General features: G+C 38.9%; 1 protein-coding gene across 1 annotated transcript in view; it reads left to right on the top strand.

Annotated features, from left to right (window-relative positions):
• The window catches only part of COL28A1 (collagen type XXVIII alpha 1 chain), a 166,958-nt gene that overhangs the window by 72,112 nt on the left and 78,118 nt on the right, over positions 1-16,728 (top strand). Inside the window, exons 22-25 of the mRNA XM_019665289.1 lie at positions 312-380; positions 1,006-1,074; positions 4,623-4,691; positions 4,849-4,917. Coding sequence (XP_019520834.1) covers positions 312-380; positions 1,006-1,074; positions 4,623-4,691; positions 4,849-4,917 — 276 coding nt within the window. The remainder of the gene's footprint in view (positions 1-311; positions 381-1,005; positions 1,075-4,622; positions 4,692-4,848; positions 4,918-16,728) is intronic.

The following is a 16,728-nucleotide window of genomic DNA, read 5'->3' as shown; positions in this document are numbered from 1 at the left end:
AAGTATCATGAATTGCATAATTTTATTAGCTCATAAAAGGATGAACGAAAGATAAAATTTTCCTAATATTCAGGAATTAATTGAATGCATTTATTAAATGCATTGAAATCTTAATCATCAATAACTTTAGTAGTGGTTTAACAAAGATGTTAAAATATTTACATGTTGGTCGGTAAAACAGACAGGCTGCAATATTTTAAAATATGGAAACACATTTTTATGTTTTTCCTAGCATAATTCCTGTATATAGTTTTGTTGTTGTTGTTTTGTTTTTTTCTTGAAATGTGGTAAGTATTTTGCTCTTTTTTTAGGGTGATCCAGGGGTTATGGGCCCTTTTGGGATGCCTGGAGCGTCAGTTCCTGGGCCACCTGGGCCAAAGGTATGCATTCTTGGGAATATTTTTTTCTTTTACTTGGACCTTTGGCGTTGGAGGTGGCAGGGAGAGGGAATTCATGATACCAGTGAAGGAGAATTTTAGTTCTGGAAGAACCATAAGATATTATCTATAGTTCAACCCTGCTATACCATAATTAAACAAACCAAAGGCCAGCAGCAAATATAAGATTAGGAAACTGACTTCTTAGTCCTGGTCTTAAACTTGTCTTCACCTCGAATGACCTCTCTCAAATCCTAGACCTTAGTTAGTGCAGGTAAGAATTGCCTGTATTGATTCCGAAGAATCTGCTAGGAATTATAATCAGAAAAGAAATCCACTCAGATTAGAGAGCATTCCCACATATTTTTATCGTCTAAATATGAGTCTAGATAGCCACCTATTATTCCTGTGGCCTTTCTCTGAACAGCTTAATAGTCTATACCGACAGGCTTTATTTGCTCAGGATTTGAAATGCCCCTCAAATATATTAGAAGAATGTACTCTCTTAACATCTGAGACTGATAGATTAATCCCTTTACAAATTGGCTGATGGCTTTTTTGGCCATATGTCATTATGGTTTCTCATGCAACCTAGTCTGAAACTGTGAACATTATTTAAAATGTACAGGGAGATAGAGGAGGCCCTGGGGTACCCGGATTTAAAGGAGAACCTGGAATTGCTATTCGAGGACCAAAGGTATGCTTTATTCATGTTCTTTTTATTTTATTTTTTTCTGTATGTGAGAGAGTGCAAGTAAATTTAATGCATAATAAGTTGATGATTGAGATGGGTGTACTCGGAGCCTTTACAATGATGAATTACGCTGAATGTAAGAATATGCTACATTGATGAATTATGCTGAATGTAAGAATATGTTTTTCCCCCTTTGAAAAATCAAGCCATCAGATCATTTATTTTTTTCATAAATGTGGGGGATGACAACTCCTATGGTTAAATTGTCGCTGACTAAATAGTTGTTTGAAAATGCTCTTTTTGTAATGTATGTGATATAAGAGATTATATGAACTCTAGCCTTTTTTATTTACAAAGGCATGGCCAGTATATCTCTTCTACAAAACATTGTTCCAAAAGTTCATGTTTGGAAGCTTTATTGAATCAAATTTCTCTGCTTTGTTATCCATCTTTCGGAGTTAATTTAAATGGAAATGCAAATAATTATAGGAGAAAACAGCTATAAGTAGTCATTTCTATTTTTCCATGGCAACCAAGCACCATTTCCCTCCTCACACAACACCCGGCGTCCCAGCAACATTTAACATTCCAAATGTCAACAAGAGCATCCCTGTGTATAAAAACAGGCTTCAGGGCTCCATAACCAGCACTTACTACATTAGCAGCGTGTTGTTATGTAGCTTTGAAGCTGGCTTTAGTTCTGTCAAATTGCCTCTTGTAGATAAAAGGGTTCAAATACTAAAATCAGTCATTTTCAAACTTCAAAAAAGAAACCGTAGAACCATCTTTGAAATATAATGCTGATATATACACTGATATAAGTTGGAGGAGCTCTTTTCGAAGGTTGAGAAAGGATCCTGACCTTCACTGTCCTTGATCACTGTAACGGTTGTTCTGGCTAGTGATAATCTTCTGCTTTACTGGGGACAGAGGAGGTTCCCAGGATGTGGGACTTTCAAGCTGAAATAGAGAAAGTCTTGGGAAAACCAGAATAAAATGGTCACCTCACTCCCCAGACTCTGAGGCTGGTGGGAACCCAAGTTGTGTCAAAGACTCTATGGGAACCCAAGTTATATGACTCAAGGAGGAACTTCCAAATTTCCTAATGCTAAAACCAAAGATATGACCTGGGCCAAGAACATTTAGGTGACAGTTTTCACACTGTTTGATAATGTCCTGGATCTGTGTCTTCCTAGTTCCATGATTTAAGTTCCACTTCTCTCTACTTATAATTAAATATGCAACTAGGGTTTATAAGTCCTGCATGTTTTCTACTCATCATTCTTGGTCATTGTTGGTGACGGTATTTAAAGTTATTTGCCTCTTCAATCCAAGCGTTCTTCTAATCCCTTGGCTTCTAAAGATGCTCTTTCTGCAATTCTTCCTTAATTCATTGGCTTTAAAGCGTTTTGAGGGTTGAATGTCCATGGAAGGTTTGGCACATTAATTCAATTTTGTGTATTACTTCAGGGAGCTCCCAGATCCTCCTAAAGCCCATTTCAAAACAGTAGATTAAGATTTCTGCCCTAATTTCTGTTGAAAGAGAGACACACTTGAAAATGAATCACTCTGTTGGACATCTTCTTGAATCCAGTGCAAAAAGGCCAAATGGCAAAATTCTATCTAAAAACATATTGCGAGGAGTCTGAAATAAAAGCCTGAGAAAGACAATTTTCCTTATCCCCCTCCCCTGATATTTCCTATTACCATTAGAAGTAATAAGCTAACTGAAATTTTTGCAGGAGGAAGGACAAAGTTCTCTAGGAAAAAACTGTTTGTAAACTATGAATGCTTTAATGTTTTTTCCCCCAGTGTGGGTGCCAGAGGATAAACAATAACAGCTGCTGATAATTTGTTAGAGGCTTGGAACTTATAAATAAACACTGAAAAGTGAATTTTTATTCCAATTTTCTTTTCCTTTCAGCTTACCCAGGGAGCAGTTACTGCTTTGTTTTGTGGTTGGTCCACTCCTTGTGTGAGCATGGAGAGGAATGGCCATCTTATGTTGGGACATATCCCATATGGACTGTTTAGCCTTAAACGTAGCTGGAATAGCATAATAAGTTGCTGCTGGGGAGTCACCAGTTTCCTGTAGTTGGAGATATACCAAAAGTCACCTCTCCGGAAGACCTTGTGTTTGTCATAAAACTTTATGAGATCATCTGGGGGTTTTGTTGATGATAAATAGTACATTAAGTTTTTATAGGCACCCACATGTGTTCTGAAGGTGATCATTCTTAAGAAGGTAAAACATATAAAACCAATCTCTTAGATTTAATAGGAAAAAACAGTTGTTGCAGTCATGGTTTTCAAACCAAATAAACTTCCTTATTGCTTAAAGGGTTTTCGGGTTCCACCAACAATCCGCCCTGCTCCCTCCTCCCCCCCAATCAGTCATTCTTTCATAGGAGTGGAATTAGGAACAGTTTTGGGAAGTTGGATTTTGGGCAACATTTTGGCTTGGATTAATAGCAGTTTGATTTCAGTGTTTGGTTGCATATATGACAAGTATTGAGAGTCCTGCTGCTTTTTCCAATCTTGGAAAACAAAGGTCTATTAGTAGAGTTTCCTCCTAATGTAAAAAGCCATAAATATTTAAAAACATGAACAGCTCTTTATCAAAATTGATGTGTATTGACAAGGGCCACTGTAAGAGTTATCACAGTAACAGAATGGAATGTGGTATAAAAAGAAATATTACAAGTTGTAAATATAATAGATATATTTAACAAATCTTCTAAAAGAGCCTGCCTCATTTTTTTTCTTTTCTGTCCATTTTACTTTAGCCAAAATTTTCTTTGATTTCCATTTGTGGAGATTACACATCTCAGAAAATTCTGTTGCTCAAAAGGCAATAATCAATCACCCTTGCCTGTCCTCTATATAGGGGGCCAGTAGTTTCTACTAAAAGTGTTTGATGCCTAAGGTTATCACTGTAAAGCAATATTTATAATTTTTCCCTAGGTCTCAAGTTATGAACCACAAACACTGTGTCTTATCCCTTTATAACTTGTTTTTTATAAAATTAATCTGTTCCCAATTTTTATCTGGGCTTATTTATTCCCCATGTAACTTGGGCCCCATTGAGGAAGATGATAGCTATAATAATGGGTATTATATAGTTATCTTACTTTGTATCTTACTTAAAATCTTGCTATGTATTCTTTTCTTTTTCTCACATGATACTTGCTAAAATTTTCTTTTTTATACTTATCCTTGATTTATGATGCACTCAAAGTTTGTAATTTTAAAAATTAAAATATCAGCAACAGCTATTTTCTAATTCCTATGAAGTGTGTTTCCTATAGAGCACTTGTAATGGTTCACATATATTCCCTACATGCATTCCATGCTCCCCATCGAACACAAATGGATAAGGCTTATGAAGAGATAACAAGTTGCCATATGTTTTCCTTCTAAATTTTTTCCAATCATTCCTTTGTACTTATCAAATCCACCTTGAGCATATGGAGTTGGTATTGTGCTTAACTAAGTTTTGCCAGGTATTTCATAGTTTTATCTTATATCAACTGGTATTGAAATTTACCCAGGGTGCCCAAGGCCCTCGGGGACCAGTGGGCATTCCAGGACTCAAAGGCGATGGCTATCCTGGTGTGGCTGTAAGTGTGGACATCCCTTTCTCTTTCCTGTTCTTATTCCCTCCCTCCCTTCATTTGTCCCTCCCTCCCTCCCTCCCTCCTACCCTCCCACCTTCCGCCTTCCTGAACACTGCAAACAACAAGGTTGCTCACTCTCTCCCTTATTATGTCATCTCAGGGACCTCGAGGATTACCAGGACCCCCTGGACCAATGGGTTTACGTGGACTGGGGGACACTGGAGCAAAGGTAAGATTTTAAAGTAGGTAAATAGTGGCTTCTAAAAATGTACCTATAAGTAAGTGAATTTGGCAAAGGTAAAAATTTTTATCAGGCATGATAGAACAGTAGAGGTATCTAAAGAATTGATAAAATTATTTACCCTCATCTATGGACTTCCTGGGGACTTTGCACTAATTTGATCATGTAGATTCACTTTCTGGGTTTTCTCCTACTTCCCTGTGGCAACTCTCACGTTCCTTTGCTTTGTCTTCCTACACAAAGATCAGAGTTTGGTTCAGAGCCCTCTTCTCTCTAGCCATGCTGTTTCCTAGGTCTTCTCATCCAGTCCCATGGCTTTACCCACTATCCACAGGCTGATGGCTTCCAAATTTCTACTTGAATCTTCTCTCCTCTAAGCTCTCGTCTCACCCATCCAGTTTCTTAGCACATAACTCCTCTTAAATTTCTCACAAACATCTCTAGTCTAACATCAAAACAGAACCTTTGATTTTTCACCCCATACGCCTGTGAGTGGCACAGTCATGTGCCCCATGCTTGTGCCATGCCCTGAGTCACTCCTGGCCCTATTCCTGGCCTCCTCCCCCACATCTAGCCCAGGGGTAAATTCTGTCAGTTCTACCATCAGAATATATATTGACTCTTGCTGCTTTCTCCTGCTGCTGCTATCAGGGCTGACCACCATCATCTCTTGCCCGGGCTGTTGAAATAACCTCCTCATAGGTCTTCCCTCCTCCACCTCTGACCTCCTATTACCTAGTAGGCAGAGGAGTCTTTGAAAACCATAAATCAGATCATATCTCTTCTCAAAAAAACCCCACCCAAAATCCCACTCTGGCAGCCTCTTTTGTGCTGAGAACAAGCTCCACCCACTTTCCACGGCCTATGAGGCCCTTCATGAACCAACCGCAGCTCCTGCAGCTCCTCCCTTGCTGCCGACCTGCAGCCACACTGGCCTACACCACACGTTCCTGCAGCTCATTCCTGCTTCCAGGCCTCGGCTCCGTCAGGATGGCCCATTTTTAAGATCTTAACTCAAATATCACCTCCCTGAACACCCATACAGAGGCAATTCTCTCTTCCCTCTCCTTCCCTCCATCACTGTCACATGCCCCCTGTGTATTTCCTGCATAGCATGTATCACTTTCTGGAATAATCTCGCTCGTGTACTGCCATGCATGTTCCACAGGGGTGTAAATTTCCCTGAAGGCAGGCTCTCGGCCTTGTTGCCTGCTACATTCCCGGCACCAGAACTAGGTGTGCCACCCAGCAGGAGCTCTATAACATGTTGAATGCAAGGAAAATGAATGAGTGATCAACATTACCCCCAAAGAGAGGATTTTTCCTCAGAAATATATCCACTCAGCTTTTCAAATGCTTCCGGGTCATAGAAACAGATGTTGTAAGTGCTCAATGGCAACTTTTTGTCTTGATTTTTTGGCCTCTACTCCATCACTTAGGAGTGATGACACTTTGATATGGCTTCTGTACAAGGGGCGGATGCCCCTATGTCCTCTCCCAGGTAGAATGAAAGATCGGAGACCCATGCCACTATACATCATCTCCAAAGGAGATCTTGATTCCTGCCCCATCTGTCTGTCAGGGCAATCAGCCAGGGAGGGGCTGTGTCTGAAGCGCTGAAGAAACTGTACAAAAGAGACATAACGGAGGGGCTTTTATCACAGTTCTGACTTGGTCTGACTCAGGAACGAATGCAACCCTCTAATATACCTCCACAGTGTCAGCACCCATACTGCATTTGGGTACTGTAGTAGTATTTTATTCTTTAAGGCAAAGTATCTGTCAAAATGTTAAAATTTAAAAATAGAAAAATTTCAATATATGTAAACCTTGTTATTTTCTGCTCTGAGTGAAACATTGGTTAAAAAAGAAAACAACAACTTTGGGCTGGCCGAGTGGCGCGTTGGTTAACAGTTGGCTTGGCATGCCAGCTCTGAGCAGCAGAGCCCCGGTTCGTATCCCACATGAGGGCCAGTGACACTGTGCCCTCTACAGCTAAGATGGTGAACAACAGCTTGACCTGGAGCTGGGCTGCCGTGAGTCGCTGGCTATGGCGTAAGCTACAGTACAGCTGCAGTGGGGCTGCCATAAGCTACTGTGAGTGGCTGGCAGCTGGCGTGAGCTGCCAAGAGCCGCCATGAGTGGCCTCCAATGGCTGGCGAGCAACTGCCTCACCCAGGAAGAGCACAATGATAATACCAACATGGGCCAGTGAAGTGATGTCCTTCTCAACTAAACTGAAGAACAAAAGGACAGCAACTTTGTTCCCCTTCCCTGATTTCCCAATAAAATCTTTAAAAACAAAAACAAAACAATTTTTACCATACTAAAATCCCTTTAGTTAGGGAAGTAGAAGCTTATTCCTATTTCAAATAAGGCAGGAAATAAGATGTGTTAAATAAGATGTGCATCTGTATTCCAAGGGCAACATATGATCATTTACATTTCCACAGAATAGATTATTGTATTTTATATAAGTAAACACTGTATTATATTAATTATACTATTATGTGACTGCCTTACAGAGAACAATAATAATAAAGATGGGTACTTGGGCACAGAGACAACATTTAAAAATTTGATTCTTGTGAATATTCACTATGTCAGATTATTGAACCTGCAGACTAAAACACTTGTGAAATGATTTCTATACCATTTCTCTCTAAAAGTCATTTGTATTTGTTTTCATATATATTTTAAGAGGAAAAATCAAGGAGAAAAAGTGTTCTTTCAAAATTTTGTCCTGCCCTTTTTTTTGGGGGGGTGGGATGTGGGAGGATAACAGTGGACATGTTGCTAGAAGATGCATCTTAATGGAACTTGCTATCTCTGTGAGCTTCCCCAGGAGGCTGAGTGGAAGCAGCAGCCCCCAGCTCCCTTCTGAAGGAAGAGAACATTAGCTAATGCCTCTCTCTGCCAACCTTCCTCTCAGCTGCCTTTTCTGTCTCTTTCTTGCCTCTTTCTGTGGACACTAGGAAAGCATGTTATCCTGGCTATCCCTAGCCCTGGAGGGAGATGTTAGGGGTGTGAGCTAGTCTTAGAATCAAAGAACTTGGATCGCAAACTTGAAAATGAAGGAAATTCTAAAAGCAAACCCCAGATTTCAAATAGCTTTCAAAATCATCTCTCCTCTTTTATAGAGGCCTTTAAGTCTTTATGTGGTCTTTTTTTTTTTCTGAAGAAAACTTAAGACACACACACACACACACACACACTAATAGAAGCTGGTAATGAAAGGAAAATACTTGGAAAAGTCTAATTCCCACTTAACTTTGTCCTTCTGGTTTGGTAAAGTAGAGTTAAAACTCTCAAAATACCTAAGGCTCTCAATGGTAGCAAAAGCACAGGACTTAAATGTGTGCAAAATTCCTCTCCTTCTATTTTGACTTAAAATGGCAGAGAAATTATAGAATGTGCAAGTGTGTGTGTGTGTGTGTGTGTGTGTGTGTGTGTAGTTGTATAGATATACTATATCTGATATGTTTTTCATTTAAACTCTATGTAGTCACCTTAAAATAATGGCCTTTGGGCATTAACTTACCGAACAAGTGTGTTTTGAAATAAGGAAACCATTAGGGTTGAGGATTAATTTATGGTGGGTTTTTGTGATATTTAGTTAAGGTCACATGTGTTGAGCATATGACACAGACATTTGAATCAAAGCTTCTATGTTTCAAAACATATAAAAAGCAGCCCTGACATCTTGCACCCTTGTGGTGCTCCCTAGTTTTTATTCCAAGCGAAAGAATTCCATATGGCATCAGAGGTTATAGTACGTCCATACACATTACCTTGAATTTAATCCAAAATTTGACAAGGGCTTTTGAGAGATTTCTAAAATTCTTGTAAAAACTACAACGTTCAAGGAAATGGTAGATATGGTTCTAAAATCCACTTTGGAAACATGCCAGGAAGAGAAATGGACAACGTGGTTTCTTGCCAACTGAGACGTGCTCACCCAGTGCCCTGACCCCGGACCTAAACTCCCTGCCCCTTGATGGGAAAGGGAAGATCAAAGGTCCTATCTAATACTGCCTGCATTCTTTATTATTATTATTATTATTATTATTATTATTATTATTTTCAGGTGTACAAAACTATGTAATAATTAGACATTTACTCACAAAGTGATAACCCCCCCCAACCTACTACCCCTCTGACATCATGTATAGCTGTTACAATTCCATGGACTCTATTCCCTATGCTGTACTCTACATCCTGTGACTATATGAGTATATACAGAGGGTGCCAAAAAAAGGTATACACACTTTAAGAAAGGAAAAGAACTGTATTAAAATTATGCTGATGGTAACCACTTTGAGTACCTCTTGTAATTGCAGAAGTCAAACGTGACTTGTATTCATCTTTTGTTATCGGTATATATTGAGTATTACAATTTTAATACAGTTTTCCCTGTCTTAAAACGTGTATACATTTTTTTGGCACCCTCTCTCTATATATATGTTTGATTATAGTTGACATTCACTATTATTCACCTTCAGGTGTAAGTGCAGTGGTCAGGCATCTACACAGTCTATGCAGTGGTCTCCTTCTTACCATCTGTCTGCATTCTTTTCTGAGCCTCTAGAGACTAGAAGGATGCTTTGTGATTTAGGGACAATCATTGTATACATTTCATCTCATTTTAAGAAGCTCAGATAACTCTTTGTTCCTGTATTTTCACCCCAAAGTCTCAGGAGGGACATGTTGCCCCGGGGCTGATTCACTGACACCTCTGAAGGTAGGAGTTTGTTCTTCACCTCTCAGAAGAGGAATATGAAGAGTGGCTCTCCTGAGCTCTGGAAGGGCCGGTACATCCTGCCCTGCACCTTGCTCAGCACTTTGAGCCCCTTCATTGAGCTAGTTCATCATGGAGGAAGCTATGGCCTTCCCCAAAGCTTTGAAGCAGTTGAGATTAGGCCAATCCTTGCACAGAGGAGATCAAACCTGGATTTTGGAGCCCTCCAGGGACCTCTTAACCATCAAGTTGTTGGAATAAGGTTTGTGAGCAGAAAAGACTTGTTGGGTTGTTGTTATTACTATTGTGTATTGCCTAAATATTTTGTTATATTACTATCTAAGTATTTCCAAAGTATTGTGACTTTTTTTTTTAACAACCCCCTTATTTTATAGATAAGGAAATCAAGAACCAGAAAGGTTCAACAGCGTGGCCCTTTATAATATAAACAGTTTTGATACTACATTGTGGTTTTGTGTGAGAGGGAGACTATGCATATGGATGGATGAATGAAAGACTACGTAGTTGACTAAATTAGAGCAGAAAGAATGACTTGGTCTGATCTGCAGATGCTCAATCTCCATTGCTGTTCATCTTCTAACTATCTCAGCACCATTTTGTATACAGTTGGGCTGTTCCTCTTTCCATTCTAGCTTTTCCATTGCCAAGGCTTAAATTATGTAAACATTAATGCAAGGCATCAACCTAAACCCCAAAGAGTTAAATATTTTTCAAAAGCTTAAAATGTTTGAAAATTGTAAATACATGCTTTATTTGACAAAAGTGGCCCATAGTCATAAATTAAAATGCAAGCCTATGTGAAATTCCACTGAGTATCATTATTCTAAAAATGTTCCCAGTGTCTGAATTGCCCCTCTGTTCTCTGCAATGGCTCACATATGTGCATACCACCGACAGGCAGCAGCCAAACAGAGGAGCAATTCACTCAGAGATGCCTTAGGAATTTGTAGATTCTGTCCGCAGACACAGATGGGACAAGGAACTCCATTTTGAACAGAGTCTGACAAGGAGGGCTGACCTAGGCTGCAGACTTAATGATAGTGAAGTTAAGGGTCCAGGATTCCAAATTGGAGTGGAAGAAACCCACCTCCCATAATATGACTGCAAAATTGCTATGGGCAGGATAATCAGCTCAAAAAGAGAACTAATAAAAGCCAGAGCCATATCAAATTTAAATGCCAGGCATTTGACCTTTAGATCTTAGTAAAGGTCACATTCAAACGAGGAAAACTTGACTAGGTGACTTTTCAAGGTAACTCCCCAGTTCAGTTATGTGCATGACCTCTCAAGCAGAGCTGTATTCCAAGTCTATCGTAATGAGTTTCAGTATTGCTTTCATCAATCCTTGCTGTTTTCCCAGCTCTGCATTTCTCTCCCCAGGAGTACATACATACCTTTCCTTTAGCCCTGGAGATGCACACTAAATCCTCTTAACATTCACCACCCACACCACCATCAACACATTTTTATTTTTAATCACGCAGACTGGAGGAACATTCCCCCAGTGGAAAATTATATTGAATATCAGTACAAGAGCACCTTCTCTTTTCTCTGTCATTAGGGGTAGTATCAGTGTTTCTATTTTCAAGGTTTCTAATTCAGTTAAATATGACTTTCTCTCTCCAATGAGATTCTTGGCACAGGGAAATCATTTGCTCATCTTTGATGAGTTGACTTTGAGAAAAGGGAAAAACAACAACAAATCCCCCCAAATCCTAAAGCAAGTTTTTAAAATTATCACTGACATTGAGATACTGCTGCTTTGGGGTGAATATTAAAGTTCTAGAAGAGAAGTTGATTCAAAGAATTGAAATTATTTTAAATATTTTAAAATTTAAAGATGGGAAAATACACTAAGGGAAATGTTATAGTGATTTGAGTGCTTGTTTTCTAACATCTTCATTATTTCCTCATACCCCTGATAATTGTTACTGTCTCCCTTTTTATATTAAAGGATGTCAGTGAGAAGTGACTGAGTGATATGACAATGGCCAGTCAATAATCAATACACATTGTCAATATTAGAAGGACTCTAAAATTTCCATTGACATCCTAGCAACAAGAGTGAGGTATTCAAGAGTTACTAAACCGTTCCATATACTCATTACATAATTCATTCCAGAATGGTCCTTATGTTTGTGGTAGTTGGAGGCTCAGTAGTTATACCGTGATTTTATTTAAAAGCCAGAAAGAAAGAAACATTAAGCAGCTGCTAATCATCACTTTGACTTCTTTCACCTTCCTTTAAAACTCAATCATTCCTTGGTTTCATCATTTAGTAGAATCTTCAGTGTACCATTCCTTGGGAAATGCTTAAGAGGCTAATTCTTTTCCCAGTAAACTCAATTTGCTTTTTATTTTCCCAAAGTAAAAAAACAAAGCATAAAATCACTTTCAGAACAACTGAAACTTGCTACCACAGTCTTCTCAAAGAGTGACAGGGACGTAATTGACACAAAGGGAGAAACAGTGATTGAAACCTCATTAATATGTTTAGGGGAGGGAGGGAGAAATATTCTCATGGACTGTTGTGTCTCTAAGAGCACTATCTTCTCAAATATTGTATTTAAATCTTATAAAATATAGAAGGTATAACAGATTGTTTCCTTATCACTACTCTGCTTGAGACCTCTGCCACTTATTAGCTGTGTGTCTCAGCAAGTCATTTAATCTCCCTGAGACGTAGCCTCCTCATCTGTGATTTAGGATAGATAACACTGCCTACTTCACAGGGTTATTCTGAGAAATTAATGGAGTAATGTCCATAAAATATTTTTATGAATTCTAACATACTCAAGTATTGGGAGTAGCAGTGATAGTATGCATTACTCTGCCAAATCCAGTCTATTGCAGTACGGATAGAAAGAGAGCAGAAGAATCTGTGTAGGCAGGAGATCTGGAATGAGACCAATTAAAACATTGGGGTAAACCACAAAACTGAGGAACGGCAACGGAGGGAAAAGGGAAAGGGAAGCCTTAGACAGCTGGGCACTTGTGCAGATTGTGTGGGCCTCTTAGGAATCTTATAATCAGGATGTTTTATTTCTTCTCCTTGAGAAAGTGTGATTGACTCAATGTAGGGAAATAGCTTTCACAGCCACATAGCCATGTCTTTGCCTTAAGTGGCAGCTGGAGGCAAGTCTATGGAAAAGTTAGCATCTTTCATCTAGCCCCTGCCAACGCCAAGGTAAGAGACGAACTCTGGAGTCACACCTTGGTTTGAGCTGCCTCTGGCTGCGTGGTTTTGGGCAAATCATGTATCCTCTCTAGTCTCAATTTCCTTATCTGTAAAATCGAGTAAGTTGATTTTAATAGGATCAGATAAGGTAATGAAGAGTACCTGCCATGTAATATACTTAATAAGTTTTAATTCTTATTTATTTTATTATTAATTATAATAGTTATAATCTGAACCAAAGCAAAGATTTACCAATGAGAAAAATGAATGAACGTGATTGTGTTTTTGCTTTTTTTTTCTTGCTTTTTCTTTTAAAAAGTGAGATCTTCAATGAATGATTACTAGGATCATTGTAAGGTTATGCATGATTTTAAAGGGGTTGAATTAACCACTCTGAAAGGTAATGGTCTAGGTAAAACCTTCATCAAACCATTTGCTAAGTTCACATATACAAGTAACTGCAGATAGTCCTAAACTTGGCCACTTCCTGTGAAAATGAGACAAGTATCTATCTCCCGTTTAGAATCCCTTTTTAGGGTCAAGAGGAAGATGTAGGCAATCTAAGTCATTCTTCTTTTTAGAGAGAATGGAGGTTGGAGGGTGGAGGTAGGGCTTAGGCTATGGTCTTATGTAATTGATGGATATATACTTACAAATGGCAACTCCACAATTTGCTCTCTGGTTTGTTCATTGTCTCCTAATGCAAGAGCTCCCTCTGCAGGCTCCACTAACCTCAGATTATGCACGAGAAGCTACATCCAGCTGTGCACATGCCTGCTGTAATTCTTTTTATTTGTGAATGTCACTCTATCCACTGATGATCAAACTGAAAATATCATGGTGAACACACTTCTTAGGTTCAACGGGTGCTGCACTGCGGCAGAACCGGAACTATCAAATGGGGAAGTGAGTCCTGACCACAGCCTCTGACACACATTCACCTGATGGAGCCCATCACGGGCACCCGGAACAAAAGACAATGCAGTTTTAAGACTTCACCACAGTAGAAAGACACTATCTCTGTGGACTCACACAGCTCATTAAGTGCCTCATAATCCCTTCTATTGAAAAGTATGGTACATATACATCAAGGAACAACCCTTATACCATGTTATCGACCAACTCTTGTCATCTGCAAAATATGTTAAGACATTATTTAAAGTCTATCAGACTCATAAAAGCATATATCCGATTATACCCACATAGCTCTTTAAGATATAAAAGAATATTTTGATAAATACAACGTAGCTATGTGTCAACAATTATATGAATAAGAATGGACAACTTGTTTGAGGTAAACATTGTAGTACCACATATGCATAACATGGGTTCACACCCTTATAAAGCTCATTAGCCAAAGTTTGAATATACAAAAGCCAATATGATGTCCAGAGGGTCAGCTATTCTATTGCATTTAGCCTTTAGACATTTTTAAATGGTGAAGGTTATGGGGACTTGAATAAGAGACAAAATAAATAGCAATAATAAACATTGATAAGGGTGGCCTAAATTAAACTCATAACTTATTTTAATTGTTTTTCCCACTTGCTTTCCCATCTAAGGGGTGTGTGTGTGTGTGTGTGTGTGTGTGTGTGTGTGTGTGTGTATGTGTGTATTTGTATGATTAATACTAATTGAGAAGGTTTTAACTAAAATCGCCTCAAGAAAATTATCATGAATTAGTGTCAAATTAAAAGAAATACTACTTTATAAAAAGATCTCCATCTGCCTTCTCACCGTGTCCCTAATTTTAAAAAATTATGTAACATTTTGTACATACCAAGAATTCATGAAACACATGTAAATTCTACCAATGATATTGAATCGGCCTGTGTGCTCCTCCCCTGATCCCAAATTTCTGTCTTTAAAATCTCCTATTCTTCTCCCAGGCATCACTCATAAAAAGCTTTAGCAGTTGTCTCTCAAATATAAGAGCTCTTTTTAAACACATAACTGCAGGATCATTCGCAAACCTAAAAAATATTAACAACAATTCCTTAGTAACATCACATTTCTAACATTAAAATTTCCCAGTTTGTCTTATAAACGTGTTACAGTTGGCTTGTCTGAACTGGGATCTACATGATACCCACACGTTGCATTTTCCTGATGGTATCCTTATGGTGTTGCTCAATGTATTTCTCCATCCTCTCTTTTTTCTTTTTTTTAATTGGCAAAAATTAAAGATCTAGACACGCATTCAGATACAGGTGCAGTTTTTCTTTGCTAGAACACTTCATAGGTGGGGCCATTTAGTGACTCACATCATGTCAGGTGTCTAACCTCACCATGGCAGGGCAGCGGTGAGAAGAAACACAAGAGAGTGAGCCATTGTATCTGGGGTGGGGTTGAGAGTGACCAGGCAGAGAAGACTAACTATTTTTGATAAAACAGTTAATGATTAAAACAGCTAATAAAACAGTTAATAAATAGATACAATCTATTTAACTCTGTTTACCTATGTTCTGTTTTGTTGGAGGGACTCAAAATGTAGCACTTGTGGGAATCAGTCAGATGTAGTTGGAGACCCTTACTGGGTGAACTTACAGATAGTCGCTTTAAAGGCACTTCAGAGGTACTCATGAAAAGAGAGAGAATAGCAACATATATATTATGAGACACGTTCCTGTTGTCTGCTGGTGAACTTGAGATGATAGGAGTGATCATGTAAGCTAGGGGAAACTTGGAGTCACTCCAAGTTGGGAGTCAGAAGGAGAGAGGTGTTAAAGAGGTAATTAGCACCTGTGGCCTCAAAAAAGTTAAGTAGTGAGAGGAAGAGATGGAGACAAGAATCATAAAAGTCGCCTGTAAGCAAAAGTCGGGAATTTGTAATTATGAAAACAGAGATTAAAAGAATTGTCAGTAATAAAATATAGTTTAAGGGTTTTCCTCATTCTTTTAAGGCCTTGTTTTCTCCAGAAGTGTTTTAGGATTTGTGAGTAGAAAGTAAAGGTGGTTTTTTTTTTTAATATAGGATGGGCTGTTTTTCTAGATAAACGATTTTGTCATTTGTTATAATTCATGATTTTTGCACTGTTGCAAGCTATAACCTATTTAGCTCATAGCGGGACATGGACAAAACGGGATGTAGGACAAACGGAACGGAAGATCTGGGTTCAAACCCTGGCTCTGGTTCTATTTTTTTTTTTAACTTTATTGAGGCATATTTAATGTGTCATAGAATCCACCCATTTCAAGTGTACAATTCAAGTTTTTTTTAGTAAATTTACGAAGCTGTACCCCCATTACCATAAATCAGCTGTAGAACACCTTCTCCCCCCAATAAGGCCCCTTCTGCCCATTCACAGGTAAGCCTGTTCTAGTCCCTGTTCCTGACCACGGGCAAGCACTGGTTTACTCCTCCCTTTCTGTCTCTGTAGACTTGGCCTTTCCTGGACATTTCATATAAATGGACTCAAACAATATGTGGTCTCATCCATCTGGCTTCTTTCATTGAAAATAACATTTTGGGGGTCATTCATGTTGAAGCATGTATCTATAGTTCATCTCTATTGCTGAGTGTACCCCATTTTGTCTATCCATTTATGAGTGGATTGACATTTAGGTGGTTTCCTGTTTCGGGTCATTATGAATAAGACTGCTAAGAGCATTTGCATGTAAGCCTTTGCATGGACTTAAGTTTTTGTGGGTTTTTTTTAGATTTTTAAAAAATTTTTATTGGGGAATTGGGGGATGGGAACAGTGCTGGGGAATTGGGGAAGGGGAACAGACAAGTTGCTGTCATTCTGTTCTTCAGTTTAGTTGTGGAGGACGTTGCTTCACTGGCCCAAGTTGGCACCATCATTGTACTCTTCCCGGGCGAGGCAGATCAGTCACCGGCTTCTGGAAGGCCGCTCACGGC

Source organism: Hipposideros armiger, unplaced genomic scaffold (genome assembly GCF_001890085.2).
Source record: "Hipposideros armiger isolate ML-2016 unplaced genomic scaffold, ASM189008v1 scaffold_438, whole genome shotgun sequence".
NCBI classification, from domain to species: Eukaryota; Metazoa; Chordata; class Mammalia; order Chiroptera; family Hipposideridae; genus Hipposideros; species Hipposideros armiger.
Note: the sequence above shows the minus strand (reverse complement) of the source record. Positions and strands in the feature narration are given on the sequence as shown.